This window comes from Acanthopagrus latus, chromosome 1 (genome assembly GCF_904848185.1).
Source record: "Acanthopagrus latus isolate v.2019 chromosome 1, fAcaLat1.1, whole genome shotgun sequence".
NCBI lineage: Eukaryota > Metazoa > Chordata > Actinopteri > Spariformes > Sparidae > Acanthopagrus > Acanthopagrus latus.
In genome coordinates this window covers 9,495,260-9,514,291 of record NC_051039.1, presented here as the reverse complement: position 1 = coordinate 9,514,291, position 19,032 = coordinate 9,495,260, and the positions used below count along the sequence as shown (strand labels likewise).

General features: G+C 42.4%; 1 protein-coding gene across 3 annotated transcripts in view; it reads right to left on the bottom strand.

Annotated features, from left to right (window-relative positions):
• The window catches only part of lrba (LPS responsive beige-like anchor protein), a 189,787-nt gene that overhangs the window by 1,977 nt on the left and 168,778 nt on the right, over nt 1-19,032 (bottom strand). For 2 of the 3 annotated variants that reach the window (XM_037098981.1, XM_037098989.1), the window contains exons 48-55: nt 18,507-18,596; nt 16,208-16,385; nt 14,940-15,005; nt 12,981-13,136; nt 9,304-9,471; nt 4,899-5,000; nt 4,611-4,807; nt 817-968 (exon numbers count right to left, since the gene is read on the bottom strand). In XM_037098981.1, coding sequence (XP_036954876.1) covers nt 817-968; nt 4,611-4,807; nt 4,899-5,000; nt 9,304-9,471; nt 12,981-13,136; nt 14,940-15,005; nt 16,208-16,385; nt 18,507-18,596 — 1,109 coding nt within the window. The remainder of the gene's footprint in view (nt 1-816; nt 969-4,610; nt 4,808-4,898; nt 5,001-9,303; nt 9,472-12,980; nt 13,137-14,939; nt 15,006-16,207; nt 16,386-18,506; nt 18,597-19,032) is intronic. The other variant, XM_037098998.1, reaches the window with a different exon arrangement.

Here is a 19,032-nt window from a genome sequence, read left to right as displayed (position 1 = left end):
AGCTCAACCAACAGACCAAAGCTCAAAAACATTAAATGTACACTAATACTGAAAAGGGAATCAGCAAATCTGCACATCTCATAAAGAAAGACTGAGCAAATATTAAGCTGTTTCTTTTTGATACAAAATCTGAATATTCAAACTTTCTCATGAACTTTTGTTGATGGACTCAATGTATTCATAAATAAACACACAAAAAAAACATTTTGCTGCAATATTTCTGAACTTTAACTCAAGCGAAATTTGGAAAGCTGGACTTTATTGGATTTGTCAACTATTATTGTCAACTGTTGGAGTAAATACAACAAATACAAATACAATAAATACTTTTTTTTAATCAGAGAGCAGACTAATACTAGCTTATTGTATACGGTTACTAGTGTTCATGTCAGCTGATAAGTATTACTGGTATACTCGTCAGGATTTGTCAGTTCCTGTTTGTAAACACTAAAGAGCACTACGTGAGTTTGGAGACAGAGAAGCTGCATGCCAAGCGTCATCAAATACTGCTCTGTTCGCAGGCTACAAACCCAGAGCTTCTGTATTAATGGACCAGAATGACACTCAACAATGATCTTACTTTTCACCAGAACTGCTGATGCCCACATTCATCCTGAATACGGGAAGTGATGAGAAAATACACCCAGACAGCAGCGTCAACACCACATACTTCTAGTAACCACCACTGAGGGATGGCAGATTTCTCACAAGACAAACTTTAAGGATCCATACTAAAAATGTTTTACAATATTCACTGTGTGTTGGCCTAAAGAAAACCACTAGTGGTCATCCTATATTTTTTGTGTGTTTTTTTACCTTTGGTCATGCGATATGGCCATAGAGCGGATTCCAGCGTCACAGCCCGGGTAGGTGAACAGCTGTTTGAGGTTGTGGACCTGCCAGACGGAAACTACACCTCCGTCACCACCTGTCAGCAGATACTGACCATCACGGCTGAGAAGCATGGCCTAAAAAGAGAGAAAGAAAACAAATAGATTGTTAACTTTCTTTTTTTTTTAACCACTTTCTTATGTTCCAGTCACTAAATTTTACAGTAATGGGTCAGAATGTGGTGTAGTTTTCCTTTGGTGAAGCTTACTGTACATGTGAGATGACTAAGTGACTTCATTCAGTGCTCCACACACACACACACACACACACACACACACACACACACAAAAAAAACCCTGCAGCAAAGCTATTCAACCTGGAACAACATGCATAAATAGTCTCGGAATAGGACTGGAGATCTGGGACCAGTTTATCTTTAACGTCAAAGTAAAGCTCATACTGCGAGGTCATGTGATATGACAAAAGATCCCAGGTCAGCGCTGCCATCCTCGGGGGCTTTCTGTACACAGACCCTGACTTGCTACAAAGATGGCTCCCCACAGCGAGGCCTCGGAGATTTACTCGTCTCATCTGCTTTTCCTGCAAACTGTAACAGCTGAATGGGTCTCCCGGGAACGAGACGTACACAAATCAGGTCGTGTGTTGGAGTCTATTATGGCCGCAGTGCATAGTGGAAGCTGAAACTGAAACAGTCAGGGGCATCAATCAGCTAGTAACCGTAGCTGATGAAATGACGAGGCAGAATGTGAGTTCTAAAAGCAGCGAATGACACTAATTTAGAGCTTTTCTTGTTTGTGGTTTTATGACACCGAGGTTCGGCCGTCTTTCAGCTGCGGCCACTCTGCAGTGATTCAGCAAGAGACACTTCAATCATCTGCAGCATGTGTGTTGAATCAGGCGCGTATTAAATGGAAAAATGAAACTTAAACTTCAGTCCTGAAGTTGGAAGTCATTTTCAGGAACTTGACTTGGGAAGGAAAACATAAATAACCCTTCAAGAGCTGTACACAGTGGAGGGACGGGGAGAGCACAGCCTAAATTGGGCAAATGTTTTGTATAAAAAAAAACAACTTTTGAACGAGCTCTGTTTCTCATTCTCGTCACTCACGCACTTAAGATAGGCACAAAAACTCGCATGTGAAGGCGCACACACAGACGCACAGGACGGGCACACAGCGATGCACTCGCATGCTGCACGCTGGCGCGAGGCCTCGAGAATCAATCCAGCTTAATTGCCACGTTAGATCATCATCCAAGATGGCTGGGAATGGAGCATGACTGAGTGCAGTGCTGGTTTGATCTGTCTGTTTTGTGTCGTACAGTAATTATCTTGTGTATCAACATTTCAGAGCTAATCTGACAACAACGATAAAGATAATGTTCAATTGAGCAAACCATGATCATGTACTCAAACTGCTACACAGTGCAAACCATTGACTGTATAAAATATGGACAAAATGTCCAGATCTGAAAGGAGAGCGCCTCAAGCGTGCATTCTTTGTAACGGCCAGCAGGGGGACTTCAAAAAGAAGAAGTAAGCTTATGAGAAAATGACCTGACTGCTCGAGCAGCACTTCACTTGATTTATTACTGCAGTAAACAGTTTCCTGTTGAGTTCATGGTGTTGATCATTAGTCTAGAAAACATGATGATGTTCATTTAGTAAATTATGGTCCCATTTAGGGTAAAATAGATGAAGAAGTGAATGTTCTAAGGTGGGGTTTGGCACTACCATGATGTGTCCACTGGACTTTCCTCAGATCCAATCTGTGACGCCACAATGACAAAACAGTCGCACACAAACTTATGGGTGATGTGATGGTGGGTGCAAACGAGTGCACTTGGGGGAAAAAAACAACTGTGACTTAAACCTTAATTTAAATTTTCACACATAACATTAGCATTGATTTGGAGTTGTATCTGTGTACACCTTATGATCTTAAAGCAATATTATGTAGACACTAGGCTCTGATCCTACTCTCACTGACGTTGCAAGTTTTTTCCTGAAAACAAGGTTGATAAGAGCTGAGAGTGAACCATAACAGTAAAGTTGCATACTGTAAAAAAAACAAAAAAAACCAAAACAACATGCTGAAAGACACCAAACAGCTTTGAATTTAATTAGCAGGCAGTGCTTGTTGTTCCTGAGGACTATTCTGCACAAACAGTTTGCAGAAAAACTGTTAAAAAAAGAATCTAAGAAGAACTATTTACCAGCCACTTTTTCATCTTAATGTACCTGTGTATCTACTACTGGAGTCCATGACCTCACTGAAGCCCAGCAGGAGGCCAGAGAGCTGGCAGACATGTCAGCCAAGCCAGGTAGGAGGCTGCAGACAGACATTATAAATCAGGCCTTTGCCACTGGGCGGTCAAACAAGATGGCCGATGGCTCTGTGGGAGCTAAGATGGCTACTGGGGCTCAGATGACTAAAAAAATGACTCCAGCAGAAACACATGCACTTTTAATGCCCATATTTCCTACTTCTTTCGGGGGAACGGTGGGTGGATTTTGAGGCTGGGGAAGGTAAAAAGTTTAATTTATGGTGCTGTTAATCCCCCTGTTACACGGACGAAGGCAGTGAAAAAACTGCTGGAATGGTTACACCGCCCTGAGTTATACTAGTACTTAAAAGACTGTAATCCATTCAGTATGGCTTCTGTCACTTGATTCTGCTATTAGACGAGGATGCCGACTGTTAGCCTGTCATCTAACCTCTGACTCCAGACCCTTATAAATTCACAGAGCAAACATTCCCCTCTCTTTTTCAGCCTGACTCTCTGTTTCTAAGTGGATACTGCAGGCCAGGACAAACACTTATTTATCCTGGAGTCATACCGCGCTGAGGCTCCGAGGGCTGAGAAGATTGATTCTGGTATGTACATGAGTGCACTAAATACAGTCTCAGACCAGGGGCGTGGAGCTGAAGGGGGGAGGGGGGTCGAGACTCTCACAGCCTCACTCAAAGATGTTAGGATTTTCCTAATGCCATCTGACATGGCTGGAATTTACAACAGCGGAGGAGAGCTGACACTGGCCCACACTGTTCCCAAGTTACAGCCTCACGGAACTCTGGGAAAAAACCCCAGAAGCATCTAAAAACATCATTAGTTCATCTGAAAGACACAACTAAGTATTCTGCAACCTGCAACTTTCCCAGTGATGCTAATATAATCAATCAAAATTTGTCTGCATGTGCTCATTAATCACATCTTCCATAGCTTTTATTTGTGGCCTTGTGTAGGAGCAGGCTGGCAGGCAGGTTTGGAGCCCGGGCACAAGAGGTTTTCTTAATAGGAAACAGGCGTGCGGCTGTCTGTCAGAGCCAGCTTACATTTCCCAGGCCAAACCGGAAACAAAGGGTCGGGAAACCAAAGGCAGTAGCCGCTATCTTGTGTCGCTCAAACCACGAGGGAGGAAATGTGGGAAATGGGGAATGTGTCGTCCTGCGCTGGAGGGTGGTTAATGGTGTTGGTGTCCAGAGCTGACCACTCCTCAGGAATGTTCTCCACCACCGTCGCTGACGCAATTTGACCTGACAACAGCGCTGCGGATCAAAAGGACCGTTCCCTCTGTTGCATGCGTGTGAAAGAGACGTGAAGCCACGTTTCGCCCCGAGGCGCGCCGACCCCCTTTTTTTTTACCTTACTCGAACCTCAAACCGTAAGAAAGCCTTTAATCAGTGAGACGACTTCTCTGCGCTGATGTATAGCAGACACACATGTGCACTTTCACATGCGTGCTCACGTTTCCTCACCTTGATGCTGTCCTCCACCTCCATGTGTCCCAGCAGTTTGCCGTTGACACTGAAGAGGCAGAACTGTCCCTTGTCGTAGTAGATCATGCAGTTTCCCTCGGTGGAGGACTGGATGAGGCGAGGCCGCAGGCAGCGGTCGGGGCCCTCCAGGGTCCGCAGCAGGTCCCCATTCATGGAATGGATCAGACAAGGACCCTCTGAACAAAAAACATGATGAGCGAGGTTAGAGGAGCTGAACTCTTATTATTTGATGAAACGTGCTGATTAAAGACACAAAGACAAACACACCTTTGCAGCCGCTGATGACGAGACCCAACTCTGCACACACACTTGCGCATGTCACCTCACAGTCATGGCCGGTTAAGATGGCCCGCGGCGTTGTGAACTCTGCTGGGAAAACACAAACCAAATAGTCAAAAAAAAAAAAAATAAAATCTGATCACTAGAGGGAGTGAATTGAAAATATAGAAAAATGGAATTTACTAGTTTTATAAAGCACTGGTCAATGCTGATAAATAGAGAACTGAAATTAGAATTAAATCCAGAAAATAAAACAATAAAAAACAATTCTAGCAAAATCATGAAAGCACAAACATTGATGTATGAATTACAATCAAACAACATTAAAAGGTTGTTGATCATTTCCTTTTTTAATATTTCTTCATGAGGATGCATATATACTATAGCTTGTTGCAAATTCACTCTTCCTTTCTAGCACTTGTCACCCTCCGCCTCGTCTCATCTTTAAAACCTCCTCTCCCCCCGCCTGCCTTCACTGGATCCAGATGTTTCTGCGCTACAGACGGAGAGAGAGAGCGAGAGAGCCTGAGCCAGAGGGAGCGAGACTAAGTTATGGTCCAAGTCATGAAGTTTGTGTGATTTTGTTTTGGTCTGAGCTGTCAGGGCGCGCGACAAAACAAAAATGGCCTTTTTACTTCTCCGTCTGTCTCCTCCATCTGCGAGCAACACGCACGCTTGTGGGGAATTTGCTTTTTTTTCTTTTTTTACCGAATGTAGATTAATTGCAGACAGATGCTTTGTTGAAACATTTGGTCATTATTTGGAAGTGTTGAGCTGCACAGCGTGTCAATAAATGTGGCTGTAGTTGATCCATGTACATGTAGTGGACCAGCAGTGAGGCAGCATCCCTGAACCAGAGTGTGGGGTTCGTTAGGGTCAGAGAGGGGGGGCTCGTCTTTAATCGCCCCCTTTGTCTTTGTTGTCACAGGTCAAGTTCAGCTCAGGAAGGGGAAGACAGGGAAACGACGTTCAGTGCGTGATTCATGTCTGAGGGTTGATACACAAAATAATATCATCTAGCACTCCAAGATAATTCATTTCTTACAGTAAATGCCAGAAATGTACAATACCTTCTGTGACATATTGCAGTAACTCTGAAAAAGAAGTATAGTTTCTTGCTGAATCGACAAAACTATTCAGTTGGCAGTCCAGTTTCTCTTCTTTAATTCAATTAGATGACATAAAACTGAACACAGGTTCACTAATAAGACAGATACTTTCTACCAAAAAGCCACAGCTACTATTAAACCTTAATTAGATTTAGGAGAAAGACCATGCTGCTCACTCAACCCTCTTGTAAAAAAGCCAAGTGGAGGACAAGCTAAACTCTCGTGAGGTAAAGAAAAAAAGACAGCAGCAGGAATGTTTCAAATCAAAAACACAATCATATCAAGTATACAGTAGTGAGAATATTACAGAGACAAAGGTCGGTAAATGGATTCTGATTGAAAACATATTCTCTGTGCATGTGCCATAATTATGATGATGATAATACAAACAGTTAAAAAATAGAAACATAGAAAACCAACAACAAAAACCCCTTAAATGTTTCATTCCAGTCCCTAAATCCAGCTCTCTGTCCACGTTGCAAACACGTATGAGCTCTGATCACACGCCAGGTCGGCAGCCTAAACATCTACATTTCATTTACTTAACTTGTTAACATCCTCGACGTCGCTAAAAGCAAACGAATGACCTACAAGCCTGTGGATTAAAGCACGATGTCCAGAGAAGATCAATAACGCTGATATATTGGTGTATCAGTTAACCTTTGGAGCCTCTACCTGCCATTTGGTCTGAATTAGAGCCACATCTGAGTGCAATCTTGTACCTGTATAAGACTGAAGCTGGGACACTGAGGAGGGTATCAACTATCTCGACAAGTGTGGACAGGGTGTGTGTGTGTGTGTGTGTGTGTGTGTGTGTGTGTGTGTGTGTGTGTGTGTGTGTGTGTGTGTGTAGACTGGATCCATTTTCAGTCTGGATTCAAAGTTGGTAAAATATCCAGATTTGTTCACTTTCTTCTTCTAGCAGTAGCGTTCAAAGCATTCAGGTATCCATTTAGCTACATGGCTAATGTATAATGTAGCTGCAAATATCTTAAGTATTACAATGTATTAAATATTTGACTTTTAATATTTAGCTTTTATTCATTAAATGTCCATTGTTAAATTTAAACATAAACATATTTTCAAAGGGAATAATGAGGATTTCAGTTTGAGCAGATTTGATGAATCCAGATTCAATTAAACTTCAATGAAGCTTAAACCTCTATTTATTATTATCATTATTATTATTATTATTATTATTATTATTATTATTATTATTATTATTAGTTAATGTATGTTTATGATAAAACATATTGATTATTTGATAAGTGTGGAAGATTATAGAATTGGGTTAAGGACCATGTGACAAATTGATCTGGGATCTTAATGGGAACATTTCTGGTTTAATAAAAAATAAAATAAAATAAATAGAATATAGTATTTTATACATGTTGGTATGTGTATTTTCAAAATGTCTGTGTGTCTGAGAACAATTTACATCAATCACAAGATAACTCATTTACAGTTATTCTTCAACTCATTTCAGAGCAGACACAAATATAACTTTACTAAATAGACGTCTCATTGAGCTGGTTTCCTCTCTGTGACCAGCAGATGGCGCTGGCGTCTGTCGAATCCCTGCTGTCGCGCCCGACAACAACATGTGAACCAAGTGTGCAGAGGTCAACGTGTACATGTGCATGTCAGCCATTCAGAGGCATTTGTGTCAAGCTTATGAGGTGCGCAGGATGTTCACAGGGCATGACGCACGAAAAGGAATGTGTGTGTGTGTGTGTTTGCACTCTCATTCAAGTGGCTTGAAAGTGTTTTGATTTTTGGAAGAGGAATAAAGAAAAAAAGTCTGCTGTCTGTATGGATTTTCTGAGTAGTTGTAACTGTGTGTGTGTGTGTGTGTGTGTGTGTGTGTGTGTGTGTGTGTGTGTGTTCAGAGCTCCATGTCTGGGAGAGTCTCCTGCGGTCTGGGGCAATGGAGCATCACATTGTGGTGGTGAGGAGTTGGGATGACGACTGCTTTGTCTGCTCCTCCGACTACAGTGTGGTGACTGCACTGAGCCGGCTGACGTAAGACTGACACACACACACACACACACACACACACACACACACACACACACACACACACACACACACACACACACACACACACACACACACACACAGATCCCCTTTGGGCACACAACAACTTGATAAAACAATCGAGACACAGTTGATTTTATATTTATAATTTTGGATATATATTGTTAGATTTATCATAAGAATAAATGGAATGGATTTCAGTACTTGTTTCATAATGTGAATCCTCATGATTTCTTGCAACATGCATTGTTATCCCATAAAGAAATTCATTAAACAACAACTTCTAGGCATTGAAGGTGATTAAAATGAAGCTTTAAAGAAGTCACAATTTGCTGAAACATCAGCTAATAGAATATTATGCTCCTATTTTTTGTCACATTGTGTTAAATATAAACGGTCAATAGTAGAAAAATATGACATTAAAATGAGAGAAAATAATTTTTAAAAAGGTGATTTATGTTCTTCCATATCTTTCATCTCACAAAACTTAATATGAAAAATAAGAAAATGTGTTCTCGAATGCAACATCCCACATCAGTGATCATGAGGTAAGTGACAAACAATCGTCGACGCTCTGTCCCCCAAATCAAAAACTAATGTCGCTTATTAACCAAATCACAATTTGTCATAAATTTCAGCCCATTTGTAATGGATCACTAAACAACATGTACGCCAATCTAAGCTGACCAAATTAGCACTGAGCGGGCTGAAGGGCTGAGCAATGTGTGTGCGGTGCTTTGATCATGGCTGATGCCATATGTTATGGAAACGTAAGAGAGGCCCCGTGACATTTTTCACTTTTATCGACTGCTGTGACCCCGCGGCCCTCGGATGGTGGTGAACTTTCATGTGCCGGCCGACGACCCCCAGCGTCACATTTAACGTCTCTAAGTGGCCCTCACTTTCACTCACATTAAAGACAGATTCTCACACACACACACGCTGATCTCACAGAAACTCGCACACCATCTCAAACACATTATCGAAAGCTGTTGCTGGTGTGACGGTGCCACGAAATCCAATCTGTATGCAGGAGGCCTGGCCTGGTCAGACGAAACTAGTTGTTACTTTACAGAGGGAGGCCGTAAATCACACAGTCACAACTGTCTGGGAGAGTGAGCACTCAGAGATTACCCCGAGTGCATGTATGTATGTGTGTGTGTGTGTGTGTGTGTGTGTGTGTGTGTGTGTGTGTGTGTGTGTGTGTGTGTGCTCACACATCAGGGCTGGTTTGCCCGTGTACTTACTGCCTGGGCTCTCTCCAACACTGTTGTGCTTTCCGTTCCAGTACCACAGCAGCAGGGTGGCATCTCTGGAGCCTGACAGGACGTAGCAGTCTCCGCCGATGTACGACTCCGAGCGAGCCAGACACGTCACCACGTCACGGTGCCCGAACACGATCTGAGTCAGTTTGCCTGCAAAAGTGTACAATTATATAAACATGTTCCTAAATACATAACTGATGAACAAGAACAATAATTTTGTTCTCCAATTTTTCATGTTATTTTAATGTATTTCCATGTGTCTCTAAAGCACTTTGAATTGTCCTGTGTCTGAATGGTGTTATACAAATAAACTTGCCTTTAAAAGGGACAGTTCCCCCACAAATAAAAAAAAACAACAACATATTTTTCCTGTTATCTGCAGCTCTAGTTGATATCATTGTGGTGCAAGTTGCCAAGTTTGGAAGATGTCAGCTGCAGAGATCCCTGCATTCTCTCAAATATAATGAAACTAGATGGCAATCGGCTAATAAAAAGTACATTTGATAAACCTAACCCTCTCTTTGTAGAAATCATAATGCAGTAACCCGAGGTAATCCACAGATCTTGTTGTGAGCGGTTTCATGTTGGAACTATGCTCTTTGTACCAAACCTCGCCTGCCAACTGTGACACCGAGCAGAAGGAAAAGAGCATCCTGTCATGGACGAGAGGCTGATGCTCATAGTTAGCTAGCGTAGCCGGCTAGCCTCTGGCCCATGACTAGATGCCTTTTTTCTTCTAAGCAGTGATGAGGAAAGAAATACATCCTCCAAGAAACTGCTCAGAATGAGGTCTGTGGATTATCTCGATTAACCAAGTCTGGATTTCTGGAAAGAGACATTGCTGTTGAGTTTTTCAGATTGTATTCTTTGAGCTTTGAGCAACTTAAGCCAAGTCTTCAAGAGACAGCAGACATCTCTCCAGCCGATATGAATCTAGATACATAAACAGAACTACAGGTAAGAAGAAAAATAGCTATATTTGATTTTCAAGTGAACTGTCCAAAGAATATGAATTTATTCATAGATGTAGTTCTCTGGAAGCTCCTCCCATGTGTTTGTTGATCATCTGTCTGCTTGGCTAGTAATTTTACAATATCCACACAAGATCAGACGTCTGCTAATTCCCAGACAAGAATAAATATTTGTTCCAACTCCGTGTGCATGAGTGTGTGTGCGCACATGCATCGGGCTCCATGTGTATATATGAAGAGGCTAATTGCTGTCAGATTTCCAGACCACAGCTCCACCGTCTAGCTGTCTAATGCTCATTACGCTCCTCATAGTGTGACCTCTGCAGTCAAACACTAGATAGTTTTCAACACATGACATTTCTGTCTCGGTGTCAGAATCACCAGCCGTCAGGTAATTAAGTTGTATCTCGCTAAAAACGATGAAGGTTGTTATGAAACTGGGCGGGTCGGTGACTAAACTACAAAAGAAGAACAAAGACATCAAAGATGTGAAATGTTTGACATCTTTATAAACACTGAAAATAGCTTATGATGGCTGCTGCAATAATGGCTACCATGCAATTCAAATCGAACACACACTCTGCTGCAATCTGCTCACACACACACGCGCGCGGTCAAATTAAATTGGATGTGTGTGCATGCAGGCGTATGAGGCTATGTGTTTCGTGCACGTGTACCAATCAAGCCTTGTAATTGATAAAACCCCTCAGTTCTTTAACCTGGGGGCTTTGGGGACCTCGGTGGCAGCTGTTGAGCGTGTGTGCGATTAAACCGTGTTCACGTTCCAGTCGCGCACCCCGGTGGCAGTCGCACAATAGAGCTATCTCTGTCCTCCCCATCCCTCCGTCCCTCCCTCCACGATTAAAGGCAGAGAGGCCCTGGCCCGCAGAAATTGAATTGGACTCTGTTGTATAGATGTGTGGAGGATTCCGAATGGGGCCGGGGAGGAGAGCGGAGGAGCGAGGTGCACAGACGAAGCTTCAGACAGTTTCATTCAGGACCCCTGACCTGATGGCGTCGGTGTGCTTGTGACTGTGTGTAAAAAATGTCTGCAGTGTGTGTGTGTGTGTGTGTGTGTGTGTGTGTGTGTCTGTGGTACAAGGAGCAAGTCAGCGATATTTAGGTCCACAAAACCCCACTGTGAAAGATTATACAGTATATTTACGTTAAGCTATATTGATGGAGAGTAAGATTCATTAAGATTAACAATAATTCAAGATATTTAGGAGAAGAAATCTAAACTCTACTAAATAACAAAACACTGACTTGACGCAAGGATTTAAAAGCTACAGAGTTTGGTGCAACAATTGAAATAATCTTATAAACATGATTCACTTTAGCTGTGACTGCACTGAACTGGCTAAAAAGAGAAAGAGAAAATAAAGAGATTCTATTGTCGCAAGTAATTGAGGACATTTATGACAATTCCAGTGGTGCAGCTACAAAACACTGCAGCACAGTAAGTGGTGGGAGAAGTGCTCAGATCATTTACTTACGTAATAGTAACAACACCACAGTGTAAAAATAGTGTTATGGATTTGAAATTCGATTTGAGTTAAAGAACATAAGTTATACCAGCAGGATGTATTAAAAACAGCAGTGCTCACTATGCAAAGGGCCCCTTTCAAAGTGTTTAATCATGGTGCACTCACTTGACCTTTAATCTAAGACAAAACGTCATATTTGACAAGTTGATGGTACGTTTTGTTTGTAAAATAAAATTAGCTGGCCACTAGTTAAATAAATGTGAAGTAAAAGTACAATATTAGAGTAGAGTAGAAGTAGAATATACAAGTAGCACAAATTGGATATACGGGTACTTAAATAATGGACCAAACTGAGTACATGTACTTTGTTAATATTCCACTACAGCAGAACACATCATCTGTGGAAACAAACAGCTGAGTCTGTGTTGCTTATTGTATTAAATTAAAATCTGAAGGTTATCTCAGCTTTCCACAATATAAGGTGAAATAAAAACACGTACCAATGTTTTTATAGGGGTCTTACTAAAGCTTCACTAGTGGTGTGGCTATAAATGAAAAGTTTGTCCTGAGGATGGTGCTAGAGGAAAGGCCATGGGCCTTATTAACATTAAGAGGTTGATCTCTTTAATAGCGTGAATGTGTTCAGCAAATTTTATGGCAACCTGCTTCTTTGCCCATGAGACATCTAATGTTCAGAGTTGAGATTTTGATTTGAGGGTAGAAAGAGGAAACTTTGTGTTAGAGTGTCTAATGAGAAAGACTTCATCATGTAGGCAGTATGAATTTGCTCAGGGATTTCATTGCCACGTGGCCGTTAGATTTCGATATTAGGGCTATAATTACATCTTAAGAAAGCACACCCTGATGTGGCTCATGGGTTTTGTGCCATCACGTGCAAACCCAGAGACCGAGCAGAGAGTTAGAGATTTAATAAAATGCATAAAAACTTTTTAAAAATAAATAAAAAATCTATTCTGTTCCAACCAAAGAGTGAAGTTAACCATATTTGCCAAAACTAGTGGTGGCAAGTATTCTTATTTTGACAAATGTAAATATACAGTGACATATTTACAGTTTGCAAATTTAGGTCTAGGCTAATGCGTCTACAGAACAAAACTGTTTGAATATGATGTGGCATATTTGAACACAACAGCTTTGTGTGATCCTGGTCATGTGGGGGCTAAGAATGATTATACTGTACCTGAGTCAGTGGAATAAACCCGGAAGCTCTTGTCCCAGAAGCCACAGAGCAGGATGAAGCGGTTATCGGCCGTGATGACGAAACACTGCGAGCTGATCTGGATGCTTTGATCGAGCAGGTCTGAGATCTGACGGCGATGGCTGCCCACGTTACTGGCTGGAGGAGGGGAAGGGGTAGGAGGAGGAGAAGGAGAGGAGAGGAGAGAATAAGCAAATAGAAGTTAGCGGTTGGGAATTTTCAGATGTACACAGAAATATCAAATCTATTTTCAAAGAGCTCCAACTCGAATGCACCTCCACTTGAATTTCAGCACAGGGCGAAAAGAAGATTTGTAGGAGAATACATAAAACGTCGTGGAGGTTAATTTTATGGGACTTCACATGTTCCGTGAGAGCCTAAGAGTGTTGTCTGAGTAATGACAGAGGTTTTACAGTCTTTACAAAATACGCACCCCACTCAAGTCAGAACACACACCGCAGATTCATCCCAGTTGTATAATTTAGCCGCTGGTTGGTTTGAAAAGCAAATTGAATGACATTCTCTCTCCCGTAAGTGGTATCTTTTTTCTTTTCTCTAGAGATATGTCCACTGTGAAGTACTTCTTATTTGTTGGGGTCACAGGCCCTGGGGAACAGGTGTCGGAGGAGATTGTCTCGCATGCAAAGTGAGAAAGTCCAGCTTAGCTGCTACAACCCATATTTCAACCCATTTTTAACGTTTCCCAAAGCCGCAGTTGGCTCAACACTCATCCTCAATTTACTGTGTTTAGCTCTGTCTCCTCCTGGAATGCAAACAGTGTAAATATATTACTGACAAGCACAAAAATCCCCTCTGCCTCCCCAGAAACATATACACGCACACCCACAAACATGAAAATACATTATTTAGTAGATTATTTATGCTGAGGGGTGAAAAATGTGAGATGGGGAGAAAACAACGTCAAGTGATAAGAGTTAAGGGATGAAATTACCTTGAAAAGTGTGCTTTCAGTGACATACAACACCCACACACTATAAAGCTCTCATGTAAAAATGCACCGAATGTACAAAAACTGATGCACACACAAGGATTTCTTTTATTCTGCCTGAACAGAGGGGAAGGGCTGTATGAGCAGATAAAGATGAATACGTGAGACTAAACCCTGGTTATTTTCAGTAGTCAAGTGTGAAAATAAAACATCTGTGGAGATGGGCTGCTGAGACTAAGAGTGACCACAGCGTTCACAGAGAAAGAACAGCCCCTCCTTTTGCAGATGTGCTCGAGATTGTGAGAGGCTGCAGGGGAGCGATGGAGGCGGAGGAGAAGGAGGCGGAGGCGGAGGCGGAGGCGGAGGCGGAGGCGGAGGCGGCGGAGCAGACAGAAGTGGCTCTCCTCTCTCTGCTCCACCACCAGTGCATCCCCATACATCACTGCGGCTCGGCACTCTTCTCCTGCTCATCAACAAGTCGTGAAGGATGAGAGGCGCCCATATTGTCCTGACAGCCGTCCGCAGTGCATTCTCAATCACACATTATTACCACATTCATATTCATTTCCATTGACACGCGTCCTTTCCCTCCGCTCAAATTAAACCAAAGAGGATGCAGAGAGGGAGGGAGGGAAGGGAGGCACGATGGAGAGGGGAGAAGGAGGGGGGGGTCGGGGGGAGTTGATGATGAAATGCCGGCCTAGGCCACAGCTCATTGCATTCCAATTTGCATGCAAATGGTTTAGTGTGAGAGCAGGGCCTATATCATGAGGAGTGAACTGGGGCAGAGGCTGAGAAACAACTCTAATCTACTGTCCAGGGACATGGTGCTGCAGATTGCCATGAGTCACCAAGATGGGGAGCGGGATTCAAACACAAATCCACAGCAAAAAAATAATTTCATGCATATATGAGCTCAGAGTATGCAAAAAAAAAAAATAAAAATACACATGGGTGCGCGGACTCTTTTACAGTCATGAATGACAGCATACCTATCAGAGGGTCAATTTCCACAGGAAGTTGGTACTGCTGGTCTTGCACCGTTGAGCTCTGATGACCTGACAGAGAAGAAGACAGATTGGATTAATATTGTAATCATGTGGCCTTGTGAAGTAGATGCTGGCTTTCTGTCCATTATAACACACTGGGAATTATAACCATAAAGTCACAGTGTCACCTGCCGGCCCAAGAGTTCTCCAGCAAAACAGACATCAATTATGTCAGAAAAGATACCAAGGCCACGGAGAATATGATCCTTCGTGTTCTTTGTTCATCTTTGCTTAAGATAGTCACCTGAGCTATAAGGATTGATGAGTTAAATAGTTTCACAGCTTGAGGAATAAAGCAGCTCTCTAGTCTGGAGGTACAGCAGCACATAGCAGCATATTTCTGTATTGCTTGCCAGACAGCAAACAGGCTGTGGATGAACTGCAACTAACAATTACATGCATTACGGATTCAGCTGATGAATATTTTTGTGATTAACATTTTATTCTATAAAATGTAAAAAACTAAATACTGATTTGATGAATGTTAATTTAGTTTGTTTAGGCATAAAAAAAATAATCTGTCAATGAAGATGTTTCACTTCTGATTAAAATTTCCTCCCAGAAACCAAATCAGAAAAACATTCTTGATGAAAATCGTGCATATCTTTTATCGTTTATGCTCCAACCGCCACATGCAGACTTTTATAAATCCATGCTATTAATGAACTACTCCTGCACACATCTTGCTTCGAATACCAGCTCACTAAACCAATTAGGTTAATCAGTCTGGTCTGTGGTGCGCATGGATGAGGTCGTATTCTACTGAAAACCGATCAGTCTTCATCGTGATAAATTCGGAGATATCAAATTTAATGTTTCTTCCAGGGGCAGGATGGATGTTGAGTAAATAAGGTTTTGTGAAGTGAGAGGCTGATGTATGGAGGTGGACGTGAGACCTAATGCTGCTGCTGCATGTGTCACATTTGATACTGCTATCCGGGAGACACAGTCAACTGTCTCCCAAATCAACGTCCATCCTATAGAGACAAGACGGGTCAATTCTTGGCTCGGATAAATTAGACTCCAAGTGTGGAGGAGAGAGCTGATCCGAGGAGATATGACGACGCTCTGATGCAGAATCACAGTGGTGTAAAATCACAGAGCAAAGGAGTTCAGTGAAATGCACCTTTACGATAACACAAAGATGATATTGATGATGATATTATTATTTCACACAAATGTACATGTGCGCGTGGCCACAAATCTCACACCTGTCAAGCCGTGCCACTTGTTAACAGCGAAGAGGCGGTTGGCGGTGACGGTGATGATGGCGGGTGATGTCAGACCCGGCTGGGTGTTGGCCGCCACGTGAGTCACGGGAGAGTTGGATGGGAACTTCAGCACCATGATGACGTCCTGCTGCATCTGCTCCGTAAACATCAGCGGGGTCTGCAGGAGAAGATACTGTTCAGGCCACCCGGGGATGGACAAACGCGATGCGGGGAAGAGAGAGGGGGAAAGAGCAGGGATACGGAGCGGCGGACGAAGAGCAAAACGAAAAAAGACAAGTGGAGAAGCCACAGTCAGTGTTAGCGAGGAGAGAACAGAGGGAGAGGGAGGAAAAAGAAGCAAAGAGAAAGTTAGGAAGCTTGAGCAGGATAGTAGTTATTAAGCTATACAGGCAAGAACAAGAGTTAAAGGCATAAGTTTGTACAGAAAAGGCAAGATAACCCTTGTTGAAAAAGAGCTGCAGGAATATCAGGAATGGAGAGAATCTCTAAAAGGAGGAGCAGCTAGTGGTTGTGTAGGCTGACTTTGCCTGGAGAGAGGACTCAGGGCTCCAGGGGGATCAGACTGTCACCTCTTGAGGCACAGTGTGGCTAGGGGCTAGCTGATTAGCATGCCAACTTCAACAAAATATGTCTGATAGCATATCCTCTGCAACATAATACATAGACGTCTACATAGATAATTCTAGTTATTTTACACATTGCACCTTCTGGGTATTTTATGTGTCTTGGAACATGACTGGAAGGAATCTTGTCCAACAAGCCACTCAGCAGTAAGATAATAGTTTGGAACTAAAAGTTTCTTTAGACAAGTGAAATCCTCATTATTAGGACTGCAACCAGTCATTGTATTTATTATGAATAGATCTCCTGGTTATCTTCACCTTTAGTCAGTTGTTTATTCTATAAAATGACCAAATTGAGATTAGCAGAAGCCCCAGAAATATATATTTTTTTCAATTACATAAAGTATAGATAAAGGAGCAGATTCTTGATTAATTAGCTGGAGCATTAGTCACAAAAACGTTAAGTCAATTCATTTTCTGTGGTTCAAAATCAGTGAATCATTTCAGCATGACTTCTAAGTCACAAAAACGTGTAAAAAATACAGATGAATTCAACCTGCTTTAGATTAAATGTATTACTTATACATTCACAGTGAGAGAAACTATATACAGTGCAGTCATAACAAAAAAGTGATGTCACTGACCTATCAGTTTCCTTTGTTAGACAGGAGCTTATATAGAGTGTTTGTACTAAGCAGCTCTAACACGGAGCCATTTCCCTCCTTGCGTGTAAAGAAGAGGAACATCAGTGTTAACATCAGGAATAGACCTGAGTAAATCCGGTGTGTCTGACAGCTAACCAGACGCACTGACAGTATCATTACCACCGGCATGGGCAGATGCCGACACTCTTGACAACGCACTCGCACGAGGGGAGGATGGAGAGAAAGTAAAGAGCAAAAGAGAACAGGGCGTTCTGCGGGGAACATGGAGGGGCTGGGGAGGGTGTCTGAATAATGGCGCCTGAATATTATGTTTGAAAGCTATATACTGTGGAGTAAAAATAAAAACATTTCATAGGAATTTTGCGCATAAGTGAGGTGAATTCAAAGGCTGAGTTTGTGTCTGCGTGTGCATGTGTGCGCTGGGTGGTGGTCTACAGCCAGCTGTCAGCGCCACAGGGACACCACACTAATAGGGACTCATGGGGCCTTGGTCCATCACAAGCAGGCACACTGACTGCACTCCTTGGCCCTTAAAAAGCCGTCACTTTCAGGACCGCTGCTCCGCTGCTCTCCTTCGCTGATCTCCTGTGCTTCCAGCTCAGGTAGAAAAACCTGGCTCGGGCCCAGGTTTCCAGCACAAAGCAGTGCCTTTCCCCCGGCATACCGCTTACTAAACACACATGCACACAAATGCTTGTGATCTTTCCCCTTTCACACACACCTCTCTAATGATGAGAGAGGAGATGCTTTCAAACCCAAGACTTTATTTTCCCACAGTAAGACGTGGATAAAGAGAAGACAGGAGGTAAACGGAGGATGAAAAGAGTGAGTCGAAAAATTAAAAAAGAAGAGTTTTGTGAAGCTAAGCAGAGCGCAAAACATCAGGGCACACCAGAAGTCAGAGACAGCTTTAAACCAGCAGAGGAATGGTTGATAGTGTGGCTCAGTTGGCTTCTGACCCATTTTTATATCATAGCAGTTTTAAGGCTGAAGGATTACACTTAAGTCTCTTAGACTGTCTGTTTGCATGGATGTGCGTGCATCACTTACCACTTGCATGGCCGAGCTTCTGGGTGGGTGTGGCTCGATGAGCAACTGGCAGGGGGTCTGTCCAAAACTCCTAATTTGAGACTCCACAGCCTGGAGGGGAAAAGCAGAGAGGAAGGAACAGCAAAGACAAAGAAAGGTGGTGTTATTCTTGCATCGCTGTGTTAACAATTAACAATAAGGCCTATGTCACATTAATATAAAAATCCTTCAATTAGTTACCCAAAAGGGATAGATAACTCAGTACTAGTACAGATTTAATCAGGTTGACAAACTGTTTTTATCTCACAGTTTACATATCATATCACATCATACTGTTTATTCTATGATAAAATGCTCAACAAGATAACAGCATCTCAACAGAAAGAAAACAAAGAAATGAGTGCAAAAGCCAAAGCAGAGTGGATAAAAATGCATTGATTTGAGCTCATGAACACATCATACACACATACTTTTCTCACTGTCCGACATGTTCACCCTCACACACACACACACACACACACACACACACACACACACACACACACAC